We start from the raw sequence: 20,803 nt of genomic DNA, 5'->3' as shown, positions 1-20,803 counted from the left end.
CACCCACCTTCCCCATGGTGGAAGGTTTTGGTTCTCACCTCCTGCATTGCGAGCTCCTGTCCACTTGCAGTCATCCTCAGAGCCTCTGACCTGCCTGTCACACTCTCCTCCATCCGTGAACAGCTCTCACTGAGATCCTGCCATAGGCTCAGGGCTTGCTGCAGGTTACAGCTGTAACTATCCAGTCTCTCCGACTCCTGTTGAGATACACAGGCTCAGCGTGGAGCTTCCAAACCAGATCCTGGAATTGCCGGGGCTGACGGGGGTGTGATCCTCACGCCAGGCCCGGCTTTTTCAATTCTCCCAAATGGGAACAGTGTTCTTAGATTCCCCCATGCCTCTGGACTTTGCTGTTTGTAACAGTGACAGCTAGTGGGTGGATAGGGGAAGATGATGGTGGGTCATGGAAATGTCTGTGCAGTGTTAATTGAGAGGCCAAGGCCAATATCCTGTGACTGGTGGAATTAAAATACAATTAATAAATCTGGAATATAAAGCTAGTCTTAGTGATAGTGACCGTGAAATTACCATAAGACCTATCTGCTTCACTAATGTCCTTCAGGGAGGGAAATTGGTCATGTTTACCTGGTCTGGCCTGTGACTCCAGAAATGGAGTTGTCTCTCAAATGCCCTCTGAAATAGCCCAGCAAACCACTCAGCTCAGGGGCAGTTGGGGATGAGCAACAAATGCTGGCCTTCCCAGCAATGCCCACAGCCCATGAAAGAATAATTGTTTAAAAAGGCTGTTTACTAACAAGACCGTGGTAACCAAGCAAGTGTGATGATGAAGGTGTTTTAGGAAGTAAGTGTGACCCTTGCAGCAAGTCTCTGCTACAGGCCAGATATTTCATTTAACGGGGAGTTTGAAATTATGTCAAGATTGAGAAGATGATTCCATTGAGGGAGAGATAAGAACTAAGGATCGCAAATTTAAGGCAGGCATTCACAAATCATGAGGTAGTTTCCTTCCCAGAGGGTGTTGCTGATGTGAGGGTATCTCTTCCACACAGAGTGGGTGCAGTTGGTAATGAGGTAAATCTGAGGGAGATAGGAATTAGGTGGGGGTGGGGTGGGGGGTGGAGGTGAGGTGTGTGCTCACAAGGCAAGAGGAATGAAGAGGGATGTGCGTATAAATACAAGAGTTAGCAGGCCCAATGGTCTATTTCCTTGCTGGCAACTCAGTGTGATGCATTAATCCCCATAGTTTTGCTCACATATAGACAGGGATTCTAACCATCCCCAGACCTCCCCCCAACCCTGCTCAGTGTAAACCAGGCTGCTGCCATAGACATGAAACCAGGATGGAAGCAGGAAGGAAATCCAACCTGGAGCATTCACTCAGTCATGTACTACCTGAGCTAAGCCAATGTGACTGGACAACAAATGACGAGGTCACTCTCTCCAGTCAAACTCCTTTAAATATACATCAAACAAACAGAATGCTGAAGAAACTCTGAAGAAGAGTTATACAAGACTCAAAAAATTAACTCTGGTTCTTTCTCTTCACAGAGGCTATAGTGATTGGAACGAGGTCAGCCAGGTGGACCTCATAGAATCTGAGTTCCCTGATTGGAGCTGTTAACCTGGTCCAATCAGGGAGCCCTGGCTGACACATATAAACAGGAGTGTCAGGGGTTCTGCTCACTCTGAGAGCTGGCTCTGAGCTAGCTGAGCCAGTGCTGTGTACTGTGTGTATGTAAATAAAGGGTGACGTGGTGATGGGATACCAACCTTCGTGGAGGTATTTCACAGTGGACAGTGAAGAAGATTATCTCTGAGTAAATGGCTGAGAAGTGGCAGATGGAGCTTAATTCAAATAAATGCGAGGTGCTGCATTTTGGGAAAGCGAATCTTAGCAGGACTTATACACCTAATTTGAAAGTCCTAGGGAGTGTTGCTGAACAAAGAGACCTTGGAGTGCAGGTTCATAGCTCCTTGAAAGTGGAGTTGCAGGTAGATAGGATAGTGAAGAAGGCGTTTGGTATGCTTTCCTTTATTGGTCAGAGTATTGATTACAGGAGTTGGGAGGTCATGTTGCGGCTGTACAGGACATTGGTTAGGCCACTGTTGGAATATTGTGTGTAATTCTGGTCTCCTTCCTATCGGAAAGATGTTGTGAAACTTGAAAGGGTTCAGAAAAGATTTACAAGGATGTTGCCAGAGTTGGAGGATCTGAGCTGCAGGGAGAGGCTGAACAGGCTGGGGCTGTTTTCCCTGGAGCGTCGGAGGCTGAGGGGTGACCTTATAGAGGTTTACAAAATTATGAGGGGCATGGATAGGGTAAATAGGCAAAGTCTTTTCCCTAGGACTAGGGAGTCCAGAACTAGAGGGGATAGGTTTAGGGTTAGAGGGGAAAGATATAAAAGAGACCTAAGGGGCAACATTTTCACACAGAGGATGGTACGTGTATGGGATGAGCTGCCAGAGGAAGTGGTAGAGGCTGGTACAATTGCAACATTTAAGAGGCATTTGGATGGGTATATGAATAGGAAGGGTTTGGAGGGATATGGGCCGGGTGCTGGCAGGTGGGATTAGATTGGGTTGGGATATCTGGTCGGCATGGACGGGTTGAACCGAAGGGTCTGTTTCCATGCAGTACATCTCTATGACTCTATAAATCAGGATCTTAATCAGTTGGGCCAATGGGCCAAAGAACGGTAGATGGAGTTAAATTTAGATCATTGTGAGGTGTTGCATTTTGGTAAGACAAACCAGGGCAGGACTTATACACTTAATGGTAGGGCCCTGGGGAAAGTTGCCAAACAAAGAGACCTCGGATGCAGGTGCATAGATCCTAGAAAGTGGAGTCGCAGATCACCAGGGAGGTAAAGAGGATGCTTGGCATGTTGTTCAGAATACTGAGCATTGGAGTTGGGACATCATGTTGTGGCTGTACAGGACATTAGTTAAGGCCATTTTTGGAATACTGTGTATAATTCTAGTCGCCCTTCTATAGAAAGGATGTTGTTAAACTTGAAAGGATTCAGAAAGATTTACAAGGGTTAGAGGGTCTGAGCTATAGGGAGAGGCTGAATAGGCTTGGGCTTTTTTCCTTGGTGCATCGGAGGCTGAGGAGGTCACCTATAGAGGTTTATAAAATCATGAGTGCCATGGATAAGGTAAATAGACAAGGTCTTCTTCCTGGGGTGGGGGAGTCCAGAACTAGAGGGTAGAGGTTTAAGATGAGAGAGACCTAAGGGGTAACTTTTTCACACAGAGGGTGATGCATGTATGGAACAAGCTGCCAGAAGAGGTGGTGGAGGCTGGTACAATTACAACATTTAGATTAGATTAGATTACAGTGTGGAAATAGGCCCTTCGGCCCAACAAGTCCACACCGACCCGCCGAAGCACAACCCACCCATACCCCTACATTTACCCCTGACCCTAACACTACGGGCAATTTAGCATGGCCAATTCACCTGACCTGCACATCTTTGGACTGTGGGAGGAAACCGGAGCACCCAGAGGAAACCCACGCAGACACGGGGAGAACGTGCAAACTCCACACAGTCAGTCGCCTGAGTCAGAAATTGAACCCGGGTCTCTGGCGCTGTGAGGCAGCAGTGCTAACCACTGTACCACCGTGCCGCCCATATGCCACCATGCCGCCCATTTAAAAGGCATCTGGGTGGCTATATGAATAGGAAGGGTTTGGAGGGATATGGGCCAAGTGCTGGCAAATGGGGGAGTTGTTCAGATTGGGATATCTGGTCGGCGTGGACGAGTTGGACTGAAGAGACTGTTTCCATGCTATGTGTCCAACTCTATAGTGGATAAATTCAGCAGATAACATTGTGGGGTCAGGTTGGTTAAGTTCCTCTATTTTCATCTAGCTTTGTTATGGGGCCAGAATGAGTGACAGTCTCCACTCAGAACCCACCGGGAAACTGTGGGTCTACTGTATTCCTTATCCCCACCCACCCTGAACCCCAGATGTTCATTAAGGCTTAGGAATCCTGGAAATCTCCCGGTACCTCTCCCAGGCACACTTTACCATATCCCTGCCCAGCAGGAAAAGCTCTGTACAGCCATCAGGTACAGCAAGGTTACACCTAAGCGTGATCTCTGCACCAGGGAAAACCCCAAACCGTTCATTCCTGGTCTCCGTGGAAACCTGCTGGGTCTTTATGTGACTCCTGCTCCACACTGATGTGTTTGACTCTTACCTGCTCTCAGTATAATTTGGGAAAGGCAATGAATGCCAGCCTTGCTGAGAGACTCACATTCTGAGAACAAATGTGAAAATAGAGCAAGTCCCTCTGGATCCTTTCTCCTCAGAGGGAGCTGTTTGGATCAAGGCTGATAAACCGAGCAGATGAGGGTACCTTCAGTAGAATCCAAGCTTCCCATTTGCAATTACTTACATCCAACCACTGATCCAACAGTTCTTCTGCTTCCGTCTGGAATGGTAAGGAATTACAATCCATAACTTTCTTCAGCTCTGACTGCAGATGGCGACAAACCTTTCTCAGTTCATCCACTTTCCCCTGTTGGCTGTTGAACTCTAGTTTCACGTCATTAATCTGAAATAAAATTGCAGCTCAGCGTTATTCATTTTTATTTCACGGGATGTGGGCCATCTGTAACTCCCTTGGACTGAGCGTCTTGGTCAGGCCACTTCGAAGGGTATTTACAGGTCAGCCACACAGCTGTGGGTCTGCTCTCATGTCAGTAATGTTCAGCTATGGATGGTAGATTTACTTCCCTCAAACACAATAATCACTCCTCAGTCACCATGACTCACCTTATATTCCAGATTTGTTAACTTTGTTAACTCAGATCCCACCAGTTGTAAATAGTGGGATTTGAACCCATGGCCTTAGAGTATTTTCCTGGACCACTGGCTCAGTGATATTTCCCATGACATCATCTCCCCTGATAAGTGATACAGAGACTCACAGTGCAGAGTTTTAACAGGGAGGGATCATGAGATTCGTGGACGCAAATCTAGAAAGAAAGTCTAATAGAGACCATTCAGAATTAACCAATCTGGTCCATTAACTCCCTGACTACAGCCCATCGTTCTGATTTCACCTGGTTTTTCAAATCTCCATCGTTTTCCCGACACTTACATCGTTCATTAGTCTCTGTAGCTTTTCCTTCCCCATGTAAGATGTGTGCCCTGGGAGGACAGCTGCTCCTTTCTGAATTGTAGCTGTGAGTTCCTTCTTGTAATTTTGATACTGTCTCAGAAAGGCCACGATCATGTGGCATTGGTCCTGCCTGAGGATAGAGAAAAGCAGAGAATGGTAATGCAGAGGAATCCAAAGTGAGCATTCAGCAATCAACACCTTATCGAGAAAAGTGCAGACATGAATTTCACAAGGACACAGCACATTAACATACACTGGTTCACAGACAGGGCACAGGCTCTAGGTGCAATGTACACTGGGAGGAAAAAAACTGCAACATTCAATGGTATGTAGTTCAATATTACCCATGCTGTCCTCATAGCCCTGTATCAACCACAAACGAATCCCATTGCTCCTGGTCCTACCTAGAACATAGAACAGCGCAGCACATTACAGACCCTATTGACCATTCAGCGATGAATCAATCTGGAAGTCTCTCCCAAAGTCTGACATCGTAGAATTATGCAAAAATAGGAGGATGAGGCCTTTCCACCCTTCCAGCCTCCGCCACCATTCATTACGGCATATTTTTAAGATGTTAGGGGAGAGATTTAAAAGGGACCTGAGGGGCAACTTTTTCACACAAGGCTGGTTTGTATATGGTTTGAACTGCCAGTTACAACATTTAAAAGACATTTGGACAGAGACATGAATAGGAAAGGTTTAGAAGGATATGGGCCAAATGCAGGCAAGTGGGCCCAGTTTATTTTGGGAAACTTGGTCGGTGTGGATGAGTTGGACTGAAGGGTCCATTTCCATGCTGTATGACTCTGTGACTCTGTGATCATGGCTGATCATCCATCACAGTCCCTGATCTCATTTTCTCCCAATACCCTTTGATTCCTTCAGTCCTAAGAACTACATCTAACTTCTTAAAAACATTAAATGCTTTTGTCTCAACTGTTTTCTGTTGTAGAGAATTCTACAGTGTCATCGCTGTCTGGGAGAAGATATTTCTCCTCATTTCAGTCCTAAATAGACCACCCTATATCCTACCCCTAGTTCTGGAATCCCCTGGATATGGGGAATACCCTTCCTGTCTAGATTGGAGTGGTGCTGCAAAAGCACAGCAGGTCAGACAGCATCCAAGGAGCAGGAAAATCGACATTTCGAGCAAAGCCCTTCATCAGGAATTCCTGATGAAGGGCTTTTGCCTGAAATGTCAATTTTCCTGCTCCTCAGATGCTGCCTGACCTGCTGTGCTTTTCTAGCACCACTCTAATCTAAACTCTGATCTCCAGCATCTGCAGTCCTCCCTTTTGCCTCTTTGATGATGTTGGCTGCTTTCCCGAGGCAGTAGAAAGTATAGATGGAGTCAATAGTAGAAAGGCTGGTTTCTGTGATGGACTGGGATGTGTTCATGAGTCTCTGTACTTTATTGTGGTCTTGGGCACAGCACTTGCCATACCAAGCTGTGATGCATTCAGGTAGAATGCTTTCTGTGGTACATCTGTAAAAGTTGGCAAGAGTCATTGTGGACATGCTGAATTTCCTTAGTCTCCTGAGGAGGTCGAGGTGATGTTGAGTTTTCTTGACCATAGCGTTGATGGGGATGGACAGAATGTAAACAGAAAATGCTGGAGAACTCTGTAGGTCTGGCAGTGTCCGTGGAGAGAAACAGAGTTAACACTGAGTCCATTGACTCCTCAGAACACATATAGTTTCTTTGGTATCATCTTGATCAAAACTGCCCCCAGTGTAGTCACCTAACTGTGATTTGTAGAATGTTGTTCACGGACTTCTCATTTGCTCTTTGTTAATATGCTTGATGTCCTGTTTCTATATCATAAATGCTGTGGGTCTTTTCTGTAGTTTTATCCAGGTGTAACCACAAATTGAGGGAACCATTATACAGGCCATGAACCCAGAACAACTCTCCCAGCAGTTACTGGGATCTTCCTTTTCTCTATGGTTCAGAACCAGACTGCCAAATGCAATCATTTATTAAAATCTTTGACTCTAAATCTCACAAACATTCAGTTGCACCCAGACCTTGACCTATTGGTTGCCTGTTTTACAAATCCAATTTAAACTCAATCAGAAGGTTAGGTAAAGAACTTTAAGCAAAGTGGACCCAATGTACAAAAGAGCTGTTGACTGAGCTCAAGAAAAGCCTGCATTGGGACTGAATCGCTTGAATGTTAAAAAACAGATGGAGATGATAAAGCTCACTGTATTTCTGCCTGTTCTTATCGAATTAATCTCGCTCCCCTGATCTTTCCCATTGTACCTACAATTGCTTTATTTGAGAAAGGCAGTTAGTGAAGGATAGAACTGGAACCAATTGTTGAGAATAGATACTTATATTTAAGACCTATCAGGGAAAAGCTGGCAGATTTTGAACTACTTAGAAATTTTCTGGACTCAAAGGGTTCTTTTAATGCATTCGTGGAATATGGGCATCACTGGATGGACCAGCATTTATTGCCCTTCCCTAAGTGCCCTTGAGGTGAGTGACTTGCTCAGCCATTTCAGAGTCACCCACATTGCTGTGGGTCTGGAGTCACATGTAGGCCAGACCAGGTAAGGATGGTAGATTTCCTTCCCTATAGGATGTTAGAGAGCCAGAAGGGTTTTTGAGGCAATGGTTATATGGTCACCATTAGAACGGTTTTTAATTCTAGTTTTATACTCAATTCAAATGTGGCTGACTGCCAAGGTTGGATTCAAACCAGCGGCTATAAAACCAAAAGAAATAAGAACAGGTGTAGGCCATTTGGCCTCTTCAATCTGCTCCACCATTCATTAAAATCATAGCTGATTGACATTCCTCATGTCCATTTTCCTGCTGATTCCCCATAACCCTTACTTTCTGACTGATCAAGAATTTATTTATCTCAGCTTTTAATGTACACAAGGATTCTTCCCCAATGGCTCTCTATGGCAAGAATCTCAACTCTCTGAGAGAAGAAATTCCTCCTCATCTCAGTCTTAAAATTGGCACCTCTTTATTCAGAGACTGTATACTCTAGTCCTCAACTCTCCCATGAGGGGAAACATCCTCTCAGCATTGACCCTGTCAATTCCATTAAGAATCCAATTTGTTTCAATTAGATTACCTCTCATTCTTCTAAACACTAATCACTAGAGTCCCAACCTATTTATCCTTTGCTCATTAGACGATCCCTCCATACTAGGAATCATCCTTGAACTACCTCCAATGAAATAATATCTTTCCTTAAATGATTAGGTTCCCTACAGTATGGAAACAGGCCCTTTGGCCTAATAAGTCCACACTGACCCTCTGAAGAGGTAAAAACAATGACTGCAGATGCTGGAAAACCAGATTCTGGATCAGCGTGGCGCTGGAAAAGCACAGCAGTTCAGGCAGCATCCGAGAAGTAGGAAAATCGATGTTTCGGGCAAAAGCCCTTCATTAGGAATACAGACAGAGAGCCTGAAAGGTGGAGAGATAAATGGGGGAGAAAGGTGGGGATAAAGTAGCATAGAGTACAATAGGTGAATGGGGGTGGGTAAAAGCAAATTACTGCGGATGTTGGAATCTAAAACCAAAAGAGAAAATGCTGGAAAATCTCAGCAGGTCTGGCAGCATCTGTAAGGAGAGAAAAGAGCTGACGTTTTGAGTCTAACTGACCCTTTGTCAAAGCTGTCCAGCTTTGACAAAGAGTCAGTTAGACTCAAAACGTCAGCTCTTTTCTCTCCTTACAGATGCTGCCAGACCTGCTGAGATTTTCCAGCATTTTCCCTTTTGAATGGGGGTGGGGATGGAGGTGATAGGTCAGAGAGGAGGGTGGGGGAAGGTTGCAAGGAGTACAATGGGTGAATGGGGGTGGAATGAAGGTGATAGGTCAGGGAGGAGGGTGGAGTGGATAGGAAAGGGAGTGGATAGGAAGATAGGCAGGTAGGACAAGTCATGGGGATGGTGCTGAGCTGGAAGTTTGGAAATGGGGTGAGGTGGGGGAAGGGAAAATGAGGAAACTGGTGAAATCCACATTGATGCCATGGGGTTGAAGTATTCCGAGGCGGAAGATGAGGTGTTCTTCCTCCAAGCGTCGGGTGGTGAGGAAGCGGCAGTGAAGGAGGCCCAGGGCCTCCATGTCCTCGGCTGAGTGGGAGGGGGAGTTGAAATGTTGGGCCACAGGGCGGTGTGGTTGATTGGTGCGGGTGTCCCAGAGATGTTCCCTAAAGCACTCTGCTAGGAGACGTCCAGTCTCCCCAATGTAGAGGAGACCACATCGGGAGCAACGGATACAATAAATGATATTGGTGAATGTGCAGGGAAAACTTTGATGGATGTGGAAGGCTCCTTTGGGGCCTTGGATAGAGGTGAGGGAGGAGGTGTGGGAGCAGGTTTTACAGTTCCTGTGGTGGCAGGGGAAAGTGCCAGGAAGGGAGGGTGGGTTGTTGGGGAGCGTGGACCTGATCAGGTAGTCACGGAGAGAACAGTCTTTGCGGAAGGCAGAAAGGGGTGGGGAGAGAAATATATCCCTGGTGGTGGGGTCTTTTTGGAGGTGGCGGAAATGTCGGCAGATGATGTGGTTTATGCAAAGGTTGGTAGGGTGGAAGGTAAGCACCAGGGGGGTTCTGTCCTTGTTACGGTTGGAGGGGTGGGGTCTGAGGGCGCGATGCATTGGAGAGCATCTTTAACCACGTGACAAGGGAAATTGCGGTCTCTAAAGAAGGAGGCCATCTGGTGTGTCCTATGGTGGAACTGGTCCTCCTGGGAGCAGATACGGCAGAGGTGGAGGAATTGGGAATACAGGATGGCATTTTTGCAGGAGGTGGGGTGGGAAGAGGTGTAATCCAGGTAGCTGTGGGAGTCGGTGGGTTTGTAAAAAATGTTGGTGTCAAGTCAGTCGTCATTAATGGAGATGGAGAGGTCTAGGAAGGGGAGGGAGGTGTCAGAGATGGTCCAGGTAAATTTAAGGTCATGGTGGAATGTGTTGGTGAAGTTGATGAATTGCTCAACCTCCTCACGGGAGCACGAGGTGGTGCCAATGCAGTCATCAATGTAGCGGAGGAAGAGGTGGGGATTGGTGCCGGTGTAACTAAGGAAGATGGACTGTTCTACGTAGCCAACAAAGAGACAGGCATAGCTGAGCCCCACACGGGTGCCCATGGCTACCCCTTGGGTCTGGAGGATGTGGGAGGACTTGAAAGAGAAATTGTTACGGGTGAGGACCAGTTCGGCCAAACGAATGAGAGTGTTGGTGGAAGGGTACTGTTGGGGACGTCGGGAGAGGAAGAAATGGAGGGCTTGGAGGCCCTGGTCATGGTGGATGGAGGTGTAGAGGGATTTGATATCCATGGCAAAGATGAGGTGTAGGGGGCCAGGGAAACAGAAGTCTTGGAGGAGGTGGAGGGCATGGGTGGTGTCTCGAACGTATGTAGGGAGTTCCTGGACTAGGGGGGATAGGACAGTGTTGAGGTAGGTAGAGATGAGTTCAGTGGGGCAGGAGCATGCTGAGACAATGGGTCAGCAAAGGTGGTCAGGCTTGTGGATCTTGGGAAGGAGGTAGAATCGGGCGGTGGGGGTTCCCGGACTATGAGGTTGGAAGCTGTGGGTGGGAGATCTCCTGAGGTGATGAGGTTCTGTATGGTCTGGGAGATGATGGTTTGGTGATGGGAAGTGGGGTCATGGTCGAGGGGGCGGTAGGAGGAGGTGTCCTCAAGTTGGCGTCTGGCTTCAGCGGTGTAGAGGTCAGTGCGCCAGACTACCACTGCACCCCCTTTATCCGCTGGCTTGATGGTGAGGTTGGGATTGGAGCAGAGGGAGTGGAGGGCGGCGCATTGTGAGGGTGAGATGTTGGAGTGAGGGAGGGGAGTAGACAGGTTGAGGCGATTAATGTCCCAGCGGCAGTTGGAAATGAAGAGATTGAGGGCGGGTAATAGTCCAGCATGGGGTGTCCAGGTTGATGGAGTGTGATGGAGATGAGTGAAGGGGTCCTCGGAAGGTGGGCGAGTGTCCTGATTGTAAAAGTAAGCTCGGAGGCGGAGGCGGTGGAAGAAGTGTTCGATGTCACGTCGTGTATTAAATTCATTGATGCATGGGTGGAGGGGGATGAAGGTGAGTCCTTTGCTGAGGACTGATCATTCGTCCTCAGTGAGGGGGGAGGTCTGTGAGTTCTTACAAAGGAAGCCAACAATTTAAAGTGTATTATGGTTTGCCTGCTATTTACTGGAAGTCATGTTGAAGAAACAGCTAAGAAAAACTTTTAAGTACTTAAGAGTTGAGGTTGATTGCCTAAAGCACTAGAAAATCTGGCTTTGAGAGGGTTGTTGGAGGGAGGGGGGGGGGGGGCTCCATGCTAATATTTGCCCAACAATCTCTGCTGGACTTAGACATTCGATTCTATTGACAATCAGCTGAAAGGGCAACACCACTGAGGATGCAATGGTCTTTCCCAAATTCTCAGGGAAACTGAGACAGTTCCGAAATGCCAGTATTTCGGTCTGCCTGGTAAATTCTGAAAAGCTAGTGTGTGATCAATTCTAAGAATCAGAGCTGGAGATCCATCATCAATTTATAACTGTCAGCAATCCAACTTTGTCGACAGGGAATCCAATAGACGTGAGAAGTCATCACTTTCGACCCTTTGTTGCCAGAGCCTTGGCTCACAGCTTGGTTTTCTCTTCTTTGGTTTGGTTTTGGTTCATCACTGCACAGTCATATCATTTTGCATCGTCTGAGTGTATCCATGTGTGGGATGAAGGAGATTTAGTTTTAATTCTGGATCATAGCTTAGATGTTGATCAGTATTTGCTACTTGCTTTAAGAATAACTTTCTTCTTGTGATGAACGGCTTATTTTCAGTTCATTAAAGAAAGTTGGTGGATGTTTCTTTTATTCTGGATGGTAGTTAACAAGCATGGAATTGGCCATTTTGGTAACTGAAGCATCAGCAAACATCCCCACCTCTGACCTTTTGATGGAGGGAAGGTCATTGCTAAAGCAGCTGAAGATGGTCAGGCCAAGGATATTACCCTGAGGAACGAAGTGGCTCTTGTGCCACAATAGCAGTGTCCCTACCTCCAGGCCAGAATGGCTGGGTTCGAGTCCCACCTGCTCCAGAGGTGTGTCAGAATGCATCTGAACAGGTTGATGAAAATATGTGCTGATTACCTTAAGTCTGTGCCCTCTAGTTACGGAATCATGCACAGTTTCTCCATATCTACTCTGTAAAAGTCTTCATGATTTTGAATACCTGAATAAACTCCCTTCCTAACCTTGTCAGCACTGAGAACACTTCTAACTCCTCCAGTCTCTCTGCATGACCCAATTTCCTCACTCCTGCTACCATTCTCAATCTCTTCAGCACCATCCCCAAGGCCTTTCATAAAGTATGGTCGGACACAGCACTTCAACTGAGGAGAAGCAGTGTTTTAAAAAGGTGTAACATATCTTTCTGGCTTTTAGAATCATAGAATCCCCAAAGTGCAGAAAGAGAACATTTGGCCCATCACGTCTGCACCAACACTCCAAACAGCATCCCACCCAAATCCTTCCCCCCCATGCCAGTAACGCTGCATTTACTATGGTTAATCCATCTAACACATTCTTGAACACTATAGGGAATTAAACCACAGCATCTAGCAGGAGCTCACACAGACACAAGGAGAGCGTGCAAACTCCACACAGACAGTCACCCAAGCTTGGAATCGAACCTGGGCCGCTGGCGCTGTGAGCTAGCAGTGCTAACCACTGAGCTGCCCTGGATACAATGTGTCCCTATCTGAGCATTCACAAAGGGGGATATTTGTAAATGACCCAGTCCACTCACCGATCATGGATGTTCCTCTCTGTCTCTTCCAAGACACATTGTGCTATGTACAGATGCTCCTGGGCCTCTCCTCTAAGAGCAGGGTTCGCCACAGTTAGCTGCTCCATCAGATACCTCAGCTCTTTCAGCTCTGATGCTTTTGACTGTAGTTCAGTGTTCAGATCATTCAAACATCGCAGCCTGTACATTACAATTAGAACAAATAAATGTAACAATTGGACCTGTTGGCAGATTTGGAAAGAATAGTGGAAATGATGAGAGGCTTTCATAGAGTGCATATGATTTAACACGCAGCATGTTCGAAAGTAATACGAGACTGCACCAAATGCTGGGAGAGACAGGTCGCACTTAGCAGTGAGTTAATAGGAAGAGTCAAAGTATGGGAGAAAGTGATGAAATCTGAATCAAGGTTCCACTGTATGTGAACGCATGGAGTCAAACTAAAATTACAGAGTTGCAAACACAAATTACCGTGCTAAAGTTACAAACACATTTTAGATAAAACCCACGCATCCCTAAAATTCGCATGATTTCAAGTCAGTTTTAGAAGTAGGGCATTCTATCAGCCCGTTAACTTTTGCTGTTCTCTCCACGCGTGCCCTTGTCTTACAATATGTCCTTGGTAAGTTACCTTGCTTTTGCGAATTCATTTTTGCCTAAATTTATTAGTAAGCCAACAAATTGCAATTGCTTAAATAGGTCTATTAATGACCATACATGCACTTCCCACTACTGTGTTACTGGACATTGCAACATTATTGAAATAAACTACACAGTCAGGTACTTCAGTTATGACTTGTTTCACAAAATCTTTGAAACACATGTTTTAGCCCAAATGGCATAATCCATTTGGTGTTGCAAAAGCTGATATCTTATTAGCCTTGGTGTTAACGTATTTGCCAGTACCCCTTCAAAAGAACAATCATAGAAAGGAATGAGAGACTGCTAACCCCATCCATGCTGTTCTGTCTAACTGTGGCATAGGGTTTAAATCTGCCTTCTTGACTGCATTTACTTTTCTGTAATCAATACAGTATTTAATCAATCCATCTGGATTCGGAACTAACTTTAGCAGTGAACTCCAGTCACAAAGTTCAATCAGATGATTTTTCAAGGTGTACTAAATCACTGTTTCCACCAGAGTGCATTTTTCTGGGATCAACTGAAAAGCAAGTTGTTCCTGGTCCCGACTTTCTAATGTCCGCATGATGCCCAGATAACATCGTACGTCCGAGTATACCTCTACAGGTTCCCTTACCCTTCTTAAGTACTCTCTCATTGTACCTCCTGTAAATATGAGAACATAGGATCTAACTGTGCCAGTGAGTTGAATTATGTTAGTTGAATTACAGGAGGTTCACTTTTGGAACCTCTCCTTCTACCTCACTTTTATCATGATAGTAGGCTTCCACTATGCTTGCCACCTGACACAATTAGAGTCAAGATTAGAGTGCTGCTGGAAAAGCACAGCAGGTCAGACAGCATTCCTGATGAAGGGCTTTTGCCCGAAACGTTGATTTTCCTGCTCCTCGGATGCTGCCTGACCTGCTGTGCTTTTCCAGCACCACTCTAATCTTGACTCTGATCTCCAGCATCTGCAGTCCCCACTTTCGCCTATCTGACACAATTACTGTTACTGAACCTCTTCCCTGTGATGACACCTTTTAAACCTGTTTATTTGAGATGACGGATTTTTCTCCCTTCATTCAAAAGGATCAATCAGATCAGCTATTGTACTAATTTCCTAACTTCCTTTACATGAGCCACTGAATTTTGCTCTTCAGCTTACAAAGGCAACAAGATTCATCTCCCACTGGAAACATTCTCACTATAGCACCAGTGTTTACCCATTCTTTCATGTTTTACTGTGAAGCTTGTAAATGCTTTTGTGGTACCTTACACACTCCTGAGTCTTTCTATACACATCATTTAACTTTGAGGATTTGTCTTTTCTCTTAAGAATGATTCCTTAATCAGTTTTAAGGACCTCTTGCTATGTGGCCATTGATCAATTTCAATGGACCAAATCCAGATTCTGGTACCAAATAGTAAGAAATTTAATCCTTTGTCCCAATCCTGTGGGCATTTGAGACAGTATGCCTTAATCATGGTTTTGAAGGTTTGATGGTTTCTCTTCAAAGTTTCCTGGATATAAAGACATAAAGAATGCCTCCATATCCTTTCATCCAATGTTGATAGGACCTGCACAGCGTTAAACATTTCCTTACTGGACTTTATGTTATAGCTAGGATTCTCTCAACCAGTGTCTACATCAGCATTTGACTGTACTTTTTCTTTCTCAAGTGTAGCATTTTATGATTCAAATTCCTATTTAGCTAGCCTCTTTGCCCTCTGCATTTCTAATTCATATTTCCTAAACTCTCTCTCTCTCTTTGTGTCTCTCTTTCCTTTACAATTGCAACTTTAGCTTTTTTTATTTCAATTTACTTTTTTTTTCTGTGCTCAAGCTGTTTTGATTTGACTTCCATATTACCAGGTTCTGCTCTTCACTACCTGGTCTTGCCTGTATTTCCACTGAGAAGAAAGTGAGGACTGCAGATGCTGGAGATCAGAGCTGAAAAATGTGTTGCTGGAAAAGCGCAGCAGGTCAGGCAGCATCCAAGGAGCAGGAGAATCGACGTTTCGGGCATCAGCTCTTCTTCAGGAATGAGCCATTCCTGAAGAAGGGCTGATGCCCGAAACGTCGATTCTCCTGCTCCTTGGATGCTGCCTGACTGCTGCGCTTTTCCAGCAACACATTTTCAGCTGTATTTCCACTGAGCTAATCCTTCAGTTATGTCTTCCTTCACAGTTTTAGCAGGCAGTTCCACAACCACCTTATTTGCCAATTCATATAACCTGGCTTTTGGAATTTCTTCCAAGTCCGTCAGGATTAACTCTGCAACAGGCACGATGTCCTTCAGTTTCCAGTGCCATTTCTTTTTTGATAATAAATAACATGATGTTTCCTTCAATCCTTCCTGTGCTCACTCCACATCCAAATCTTCACCGTCTCTGTTTAAAGATTATGCTGAACAGCCTCCAATCTCTTTTCATGACTCATTTGGGAAAGTACATTGACACACCAACCGTACCACTCCCAGGGTGATCAACAATTACAAAACTTAATCATAGAATCCCTACAGTGTGGAGGCAGGCCATTCAGCCCATTGTGTCCACACTGACCCTCTAAAGAGCATCCTACCCATCACCTACCCCGCTAGCCTATCCCTGTAACCCCACATTTCCAGTAGCTACAATATAGAACAGTACAGCACAGTACAGGCCCTTCAGCCCACAGTGTTGTGCTGGCCTTTTGTCCTACTCTAAGATCAGACTAACCTACACACCCTTCATTGTACTATCATCCATGTGCCTTTCCAAGAGTCACTTAAATGTCCCTAATGTCTCTGACTCTACTCCCACCGTTGGCAATGCATTACACACACCCACCACTCTCTGTGTAAAGAACTTACCTCTGACATCTCCCCATACCTTCCTCCAATCACCTTAAAATTATACCCCACCCCCCCACCCCCCCCCCCCCCCGCCCCAACTCCATGATAGTCATGTCCGCTCTGGGAAAAAGTCTCTGACTATCTACTCTATCTCTGCCTCTCATCATCTTGCACACCTCTACCAAGTCACCTTTCATCCTTCTTCACTTCTTCATAAGACACACCCTCCAGTCCAGGCAGCATCCTGGCAAATCTCCTCTGTACCCTCTCTAAAGTTTTCATATCCTTCCTATAATGAGGCTAATCCACCTAATCTGCATAGCCCTGATACTATGATAATTTTCCATGTCCAATGCACCTAATCTACACATCTTTGGACTATGGGAGGAAACCAGAAAACTCGGAGGAAATGCGCACAGGGACAGGGAGAACATACAGTCGAGTGTCCGAGGATGGACTCAAACCCAGGTCCCTGGCACTGTGAGGTGGCAGTGCTGACCACTAAGCTACCATGTCACCTCTACAATTCAAACTGCCCAGTTTACCTGTATGATGAACTCAGGTTAACAATAAAGACTGACTTACTAAGAAACTATTTTTTATTACAAAGAAATCAATTCTAAGCACAGGGCAAACTAAATTATGTATTTTCAACAAATAATTCTCCTTACTGAACTCTAAAATTGAGCTTAACTCAATTGCTGTAGTTTTTTGAAGGGGTAACAAAACGTCTCGTTGAGGGTAATGCTGTTGATGTGGTATACGCAGATATCCAGAAGGAGCTTGGTATAAGTGCCACACAATAGCCTTATGAGGAAAGCTACAGTTAATGGAATAAAAGGCACAGTAGCAACATGGATCCAAAGGGTCTGAATGATAGGGATCAGGGAGTCATTGTTAACAGAAAGGTTTCAGACTGGAGGAAGATTTATGTTGGAGTTCCCCAGGGGTCAGTACCGGGACCCTTGAATTTCCTGATATATATTAATGATCTAGAGCTAGGTGTGAATGGGGACAATTTCAAAGTTTGCAGATGACACAAAACCTGGAAGAATGATAAACTGTGAAAAGGACAGTGTGGAATTCCAAAGGCCATTGACATGTTGGTTAGAGACAAAGAAAGGGTATGTTTCACTGAGCATCACAGCCAAGCCCACAGGGCCCAACTTGACCTCCCAGTCACTGCCCATTTCAACATGACCATCCTTGCCTCCTCCATTGCCACAGCGAATCAGACCATAAATTGGAAGGACAACACCTCATCTTCGGCCTGGGCAACCTACAGCCTGGAGGACTCAACATTGATTCCTCCAATTTCAAATAACCTCCCTCTCCATCCCCGAACTCCCTTCCCAACAACACCCCCCCTTCCAATCCTCTGATCAAGCCTTCATTCCAGCCACCAATCGGATTCATTCCTCCCATCAACCAACCAGGTCATACCCTGAACCTGGTCACCTATCCCCACCTCACCACCCTGCTGCTCTCCCCACGCAAAACCCTCCCCCACCCCACCCCCTTTATCTGCAGCTCCCCTTACCCTCACCCCCAATTCTAAAGAAGGGTTACACCCGAAACGTTGACTTCTTCACCTCCTGATGCTGCCTGGCTTGTTGTGTTCTTCCAGCCTCCTGCCTGTCTTCCATTGACATGTTGGTGAGGTGATACATTTTAGTCAGAAGGACATGAAGAGATTGCAAAAACTAAAGGATCAAATAAAAGCAAACTACCGCAGAGGCTGGAGATCTGAAATTAAAGAAAACAAATTAAAGAGTTCAACAGGACTGGCAGCATCTGTGGAGAGAGAAATGGAGCTAACTCTGAGTCCAAAATGACTTCCTTTGCAACTTGCGAAATTGTTTTCCCTAGGGTGGGGCATTAAGATGAGGGGGCACATTTTTAAAGTGAGAGGAGGGAGATTTTAAAAAAGAGATGAGGGGCAAATTATTTTACACCGAGGGTGATTCGTGCATGGAATGAACTTCCTGAGGAAGTGGTGGATGTGGGTACAATTACAATGTTTAAAAGATATTTGGACGGAAAGATGAATTGGAAAGGTTTGAAGGGATATAGGCCAGGAGCAGGCAGGTGGGGCTCATTTGGTTTGGGATTATGTTCGACATAGACTGGGACCGAAGGGTCTGTTTCCGTGCTGTATGACTCTATGACTATAGAGTTAAGCATCATGTTGAAACAATTCCCACCCTTGTTGTCAAATCCCACTATAGCCTCTACCCTCTGCCTTTCTGTGACCTCCACCTGCCCACAACTTTCCAAGACTTCTGTACTCCTCTCATTCTGACCTGTGGAGCATCCCTGATTGTAATTGCACCACTAACTGTGGCTGTGCTTTCAGCTGCTTTGGCCATAAACTCTGGAATTCCCTCCCCAAATCCCTCTGCATTTTCCTGCTTCAGTAGTCTCTTTAGAATCTGCCTGTTTGACCAAACTGCTGCTCACTTGTCCTGATCTCACTGTATGTGATACGGTGTCAGTTTGATTTATAACCCACCTGGGAAGTGCACTGGGATGTTTTAACTCTGTTAAAAGCAGTATATCGTTGTAAGATGCTGTCAGTTTGGTCTGAAATCTAAAAAAAAATACATATACTCGAATGAAAACCGCTGAAAGATCTCCCCCTGTTTTTCCTGAGCCTGGTCCTTTTGTGCTTCCCTGTAGCTGAGCTGCATGCTCCCTTATAAATATTCATCTCTCCAAATCTTCTTTCTGTCACATAGTCACCGTCTGAGAATAGGCACTGTACTCACCAACACCCTATCATCTCCCTGGAGTGCATTACAAGTTACAGCTCAGCATCACCTTATGGAGATAGATAAACATTGTGTGATCATGTGACCAAGATTCATGTTTATAAAATGACATGAGCACTACAAACCTCCACTGCACTCCAGGGCACGTAGCCTCTCTTAATCGAAGTTCTTCAGCTCTCTTTCCAATTTCCTGCAGGTCTTTGATGAGACAGTTTTGCCTTGTGCAGAATGCTTGATGTAACTCTTCCTGGGTGGCTCTGTGCTGCCTTCCCAACCCCAGTCTGGCAGCCTCTGACCTGCAGCCCAGTGATGAAGCTAGATCCCAGCAGCGGGTCCTCTCACCAGAATTCTTGTCCACCAAGCAAATCTTAGCTGCAGCCAAGGTTTTGTCCAACTCCAGGGCTCTATCCTGGAGTAGCCTGGTCTTCTCCTCCCCCTCCTCCTCCTCCACCAGTCTAAGTTTATCATCCTGCGATGCTCCTTCTTGTTCTGCTGCTTGCAGTAACTGCAGCAACTGGGCGAGAGCTTGCAGAGCCTCCTCAGCGAGTTGTGCCTGTGACCCAATCTCCCGGCACCGCTGTGTATGACCAACAGCTACAGCAGACACTGCACACTGATCCTCCGGCTCTAACATGGAACTGGCCTTGCTCAGTCTGCTCTGCAAGTCTTCACAGCTTTCAATCTGGGATTTCACCTGAGTTTGAAGATTCTGATGAATGAACCAATTACAAAGAATTAGAAGAAGAACTCAAACCATTAACGAGTTTTGAGAAGATTTGTAGCTCATGTTGACATTCTAGATGTAGGCTGCTCGCTGAGTTGGAAGGTTCATTTTCAGACATTTCATCACCATACTAAATAACATCTTCAGTGGGCCTCTGGACGAAGCACTGCTGATGATTCCTGCTTTCTATTTATATGTTTCAGTTTCTTTGGGGTTGGTGGTGTCATTTCCTGTCGTGATGTCATTTCCTGTTCTTTTTCTCAGGGGGTGGCAAATGGAGTCCAAGTCAATGTGTTTGACTTGGTCTAACACAATGACTTGGACCCCATTTACCACCCCCTGAGAAAAAGAACAGGAAATGACATCACCGGAGGAAATGAAATCACTACAGGAAATGACACCACCAGCCCAAAGAAACACAAACATAAATAGAAAGCAGGAAACATCAGTAGTGCTTCGTCCAGAGGCTCACTGAAGATATTACCTAGTATGGTGATGAAACATCTAAAAATGAACCTTCCAGTTCAGCAAGCAAACCTACATCCTCAAACCATTAAAACGCTGATATGTATGTATGTCAATATGTATCCTGATGGACTAGGGACAGTGTGGCAGTCAGTTGTTAGATCGGTGTATTAAATTTGAATCCAGATCTGTTTGTATGACAGGACTGGTTTGAGGGGGTGAATGGCCTGCTCTCATTTCTAACATATTCAAGCTTGAAGGTTGTGGTTCCACGCTGAGGAGCTGCTTACAAAAAGTCTTTGGAAAAGGGTTCTCCCTGGGCCATGATACACTCCAAAGGCTGTTGCAGATTTACAATCAGTGCACAGCCAAAGGCATTTGTTTCTGACACCTCAACATATTCTAAACAGGAGCTTTTTGTCAAGGTGGAGGGGTGCAATTAGGGGGATACAAGGGGAGTGCACCATACTTAGGAATCGTTGTCCAGTCTCTTTCCAAGTATCGATGA

The 20,803-nt window shown here is 45.6% G+C and overlaps 1 protein-coding gene across 6 annotated transcripts in view; it reads right to left on the bottom strand.

The window, feature by feature from the left end:
- Positions 1-20,803, bottom strand: part of LOC140476049 (uncharacterized) — a 452,737-nt gene that overhangs the window by 334,210 nt on the left and 97,724 nt on the right. For all 6 annotated transcript variants that reach the window (XM_072568002.1, XM_072568006.1, XM_072568005.1 and 3 more), the window contains 5 exons: positions 19,232-19,815; positions 12,878-13,057; positions 5,076-5,226; positions 4,368-4,526; positions 39-197 (listed from right to left, as the gene is read on the bottom strand). In XM_072568002.1, the coding sequence (XP_072424103.1) occupies positions 39-197; positions 4,368-4,526; positions 5,076-5,226; positions 12,878-13,057; positions 19,232-19,815 (1,233 nt within the window). The remainder of the gene's footprint in view (positions 1-38; positions 198-4,367; positions 4,527-5,075; positions 5,227-12,877; positions 13,058-19,231; positions 19,816-20,803) is intronic.

The sequence above is a fragment of the Chiloscyllium punctatum genome, chromosome 4, assembly GCF_047496795.1.
Source record: "Chiloscyllium punctatum isolate Juve2018m chromosome 4, sChiPun1.3, whole genome shotgun sequence".
Classification (NCBI taxonomy): domain Eukaryota; kingdom Metazoa; phylum Chordata; class Chondrichthyes; order Orectolobiformes; family Hemiscylliidae; genus Chiloscyllium; species Chiloscyllium punctatum.
This window is presented reverse-complemented; position numbering and strand designations above follow the sequence as displayed.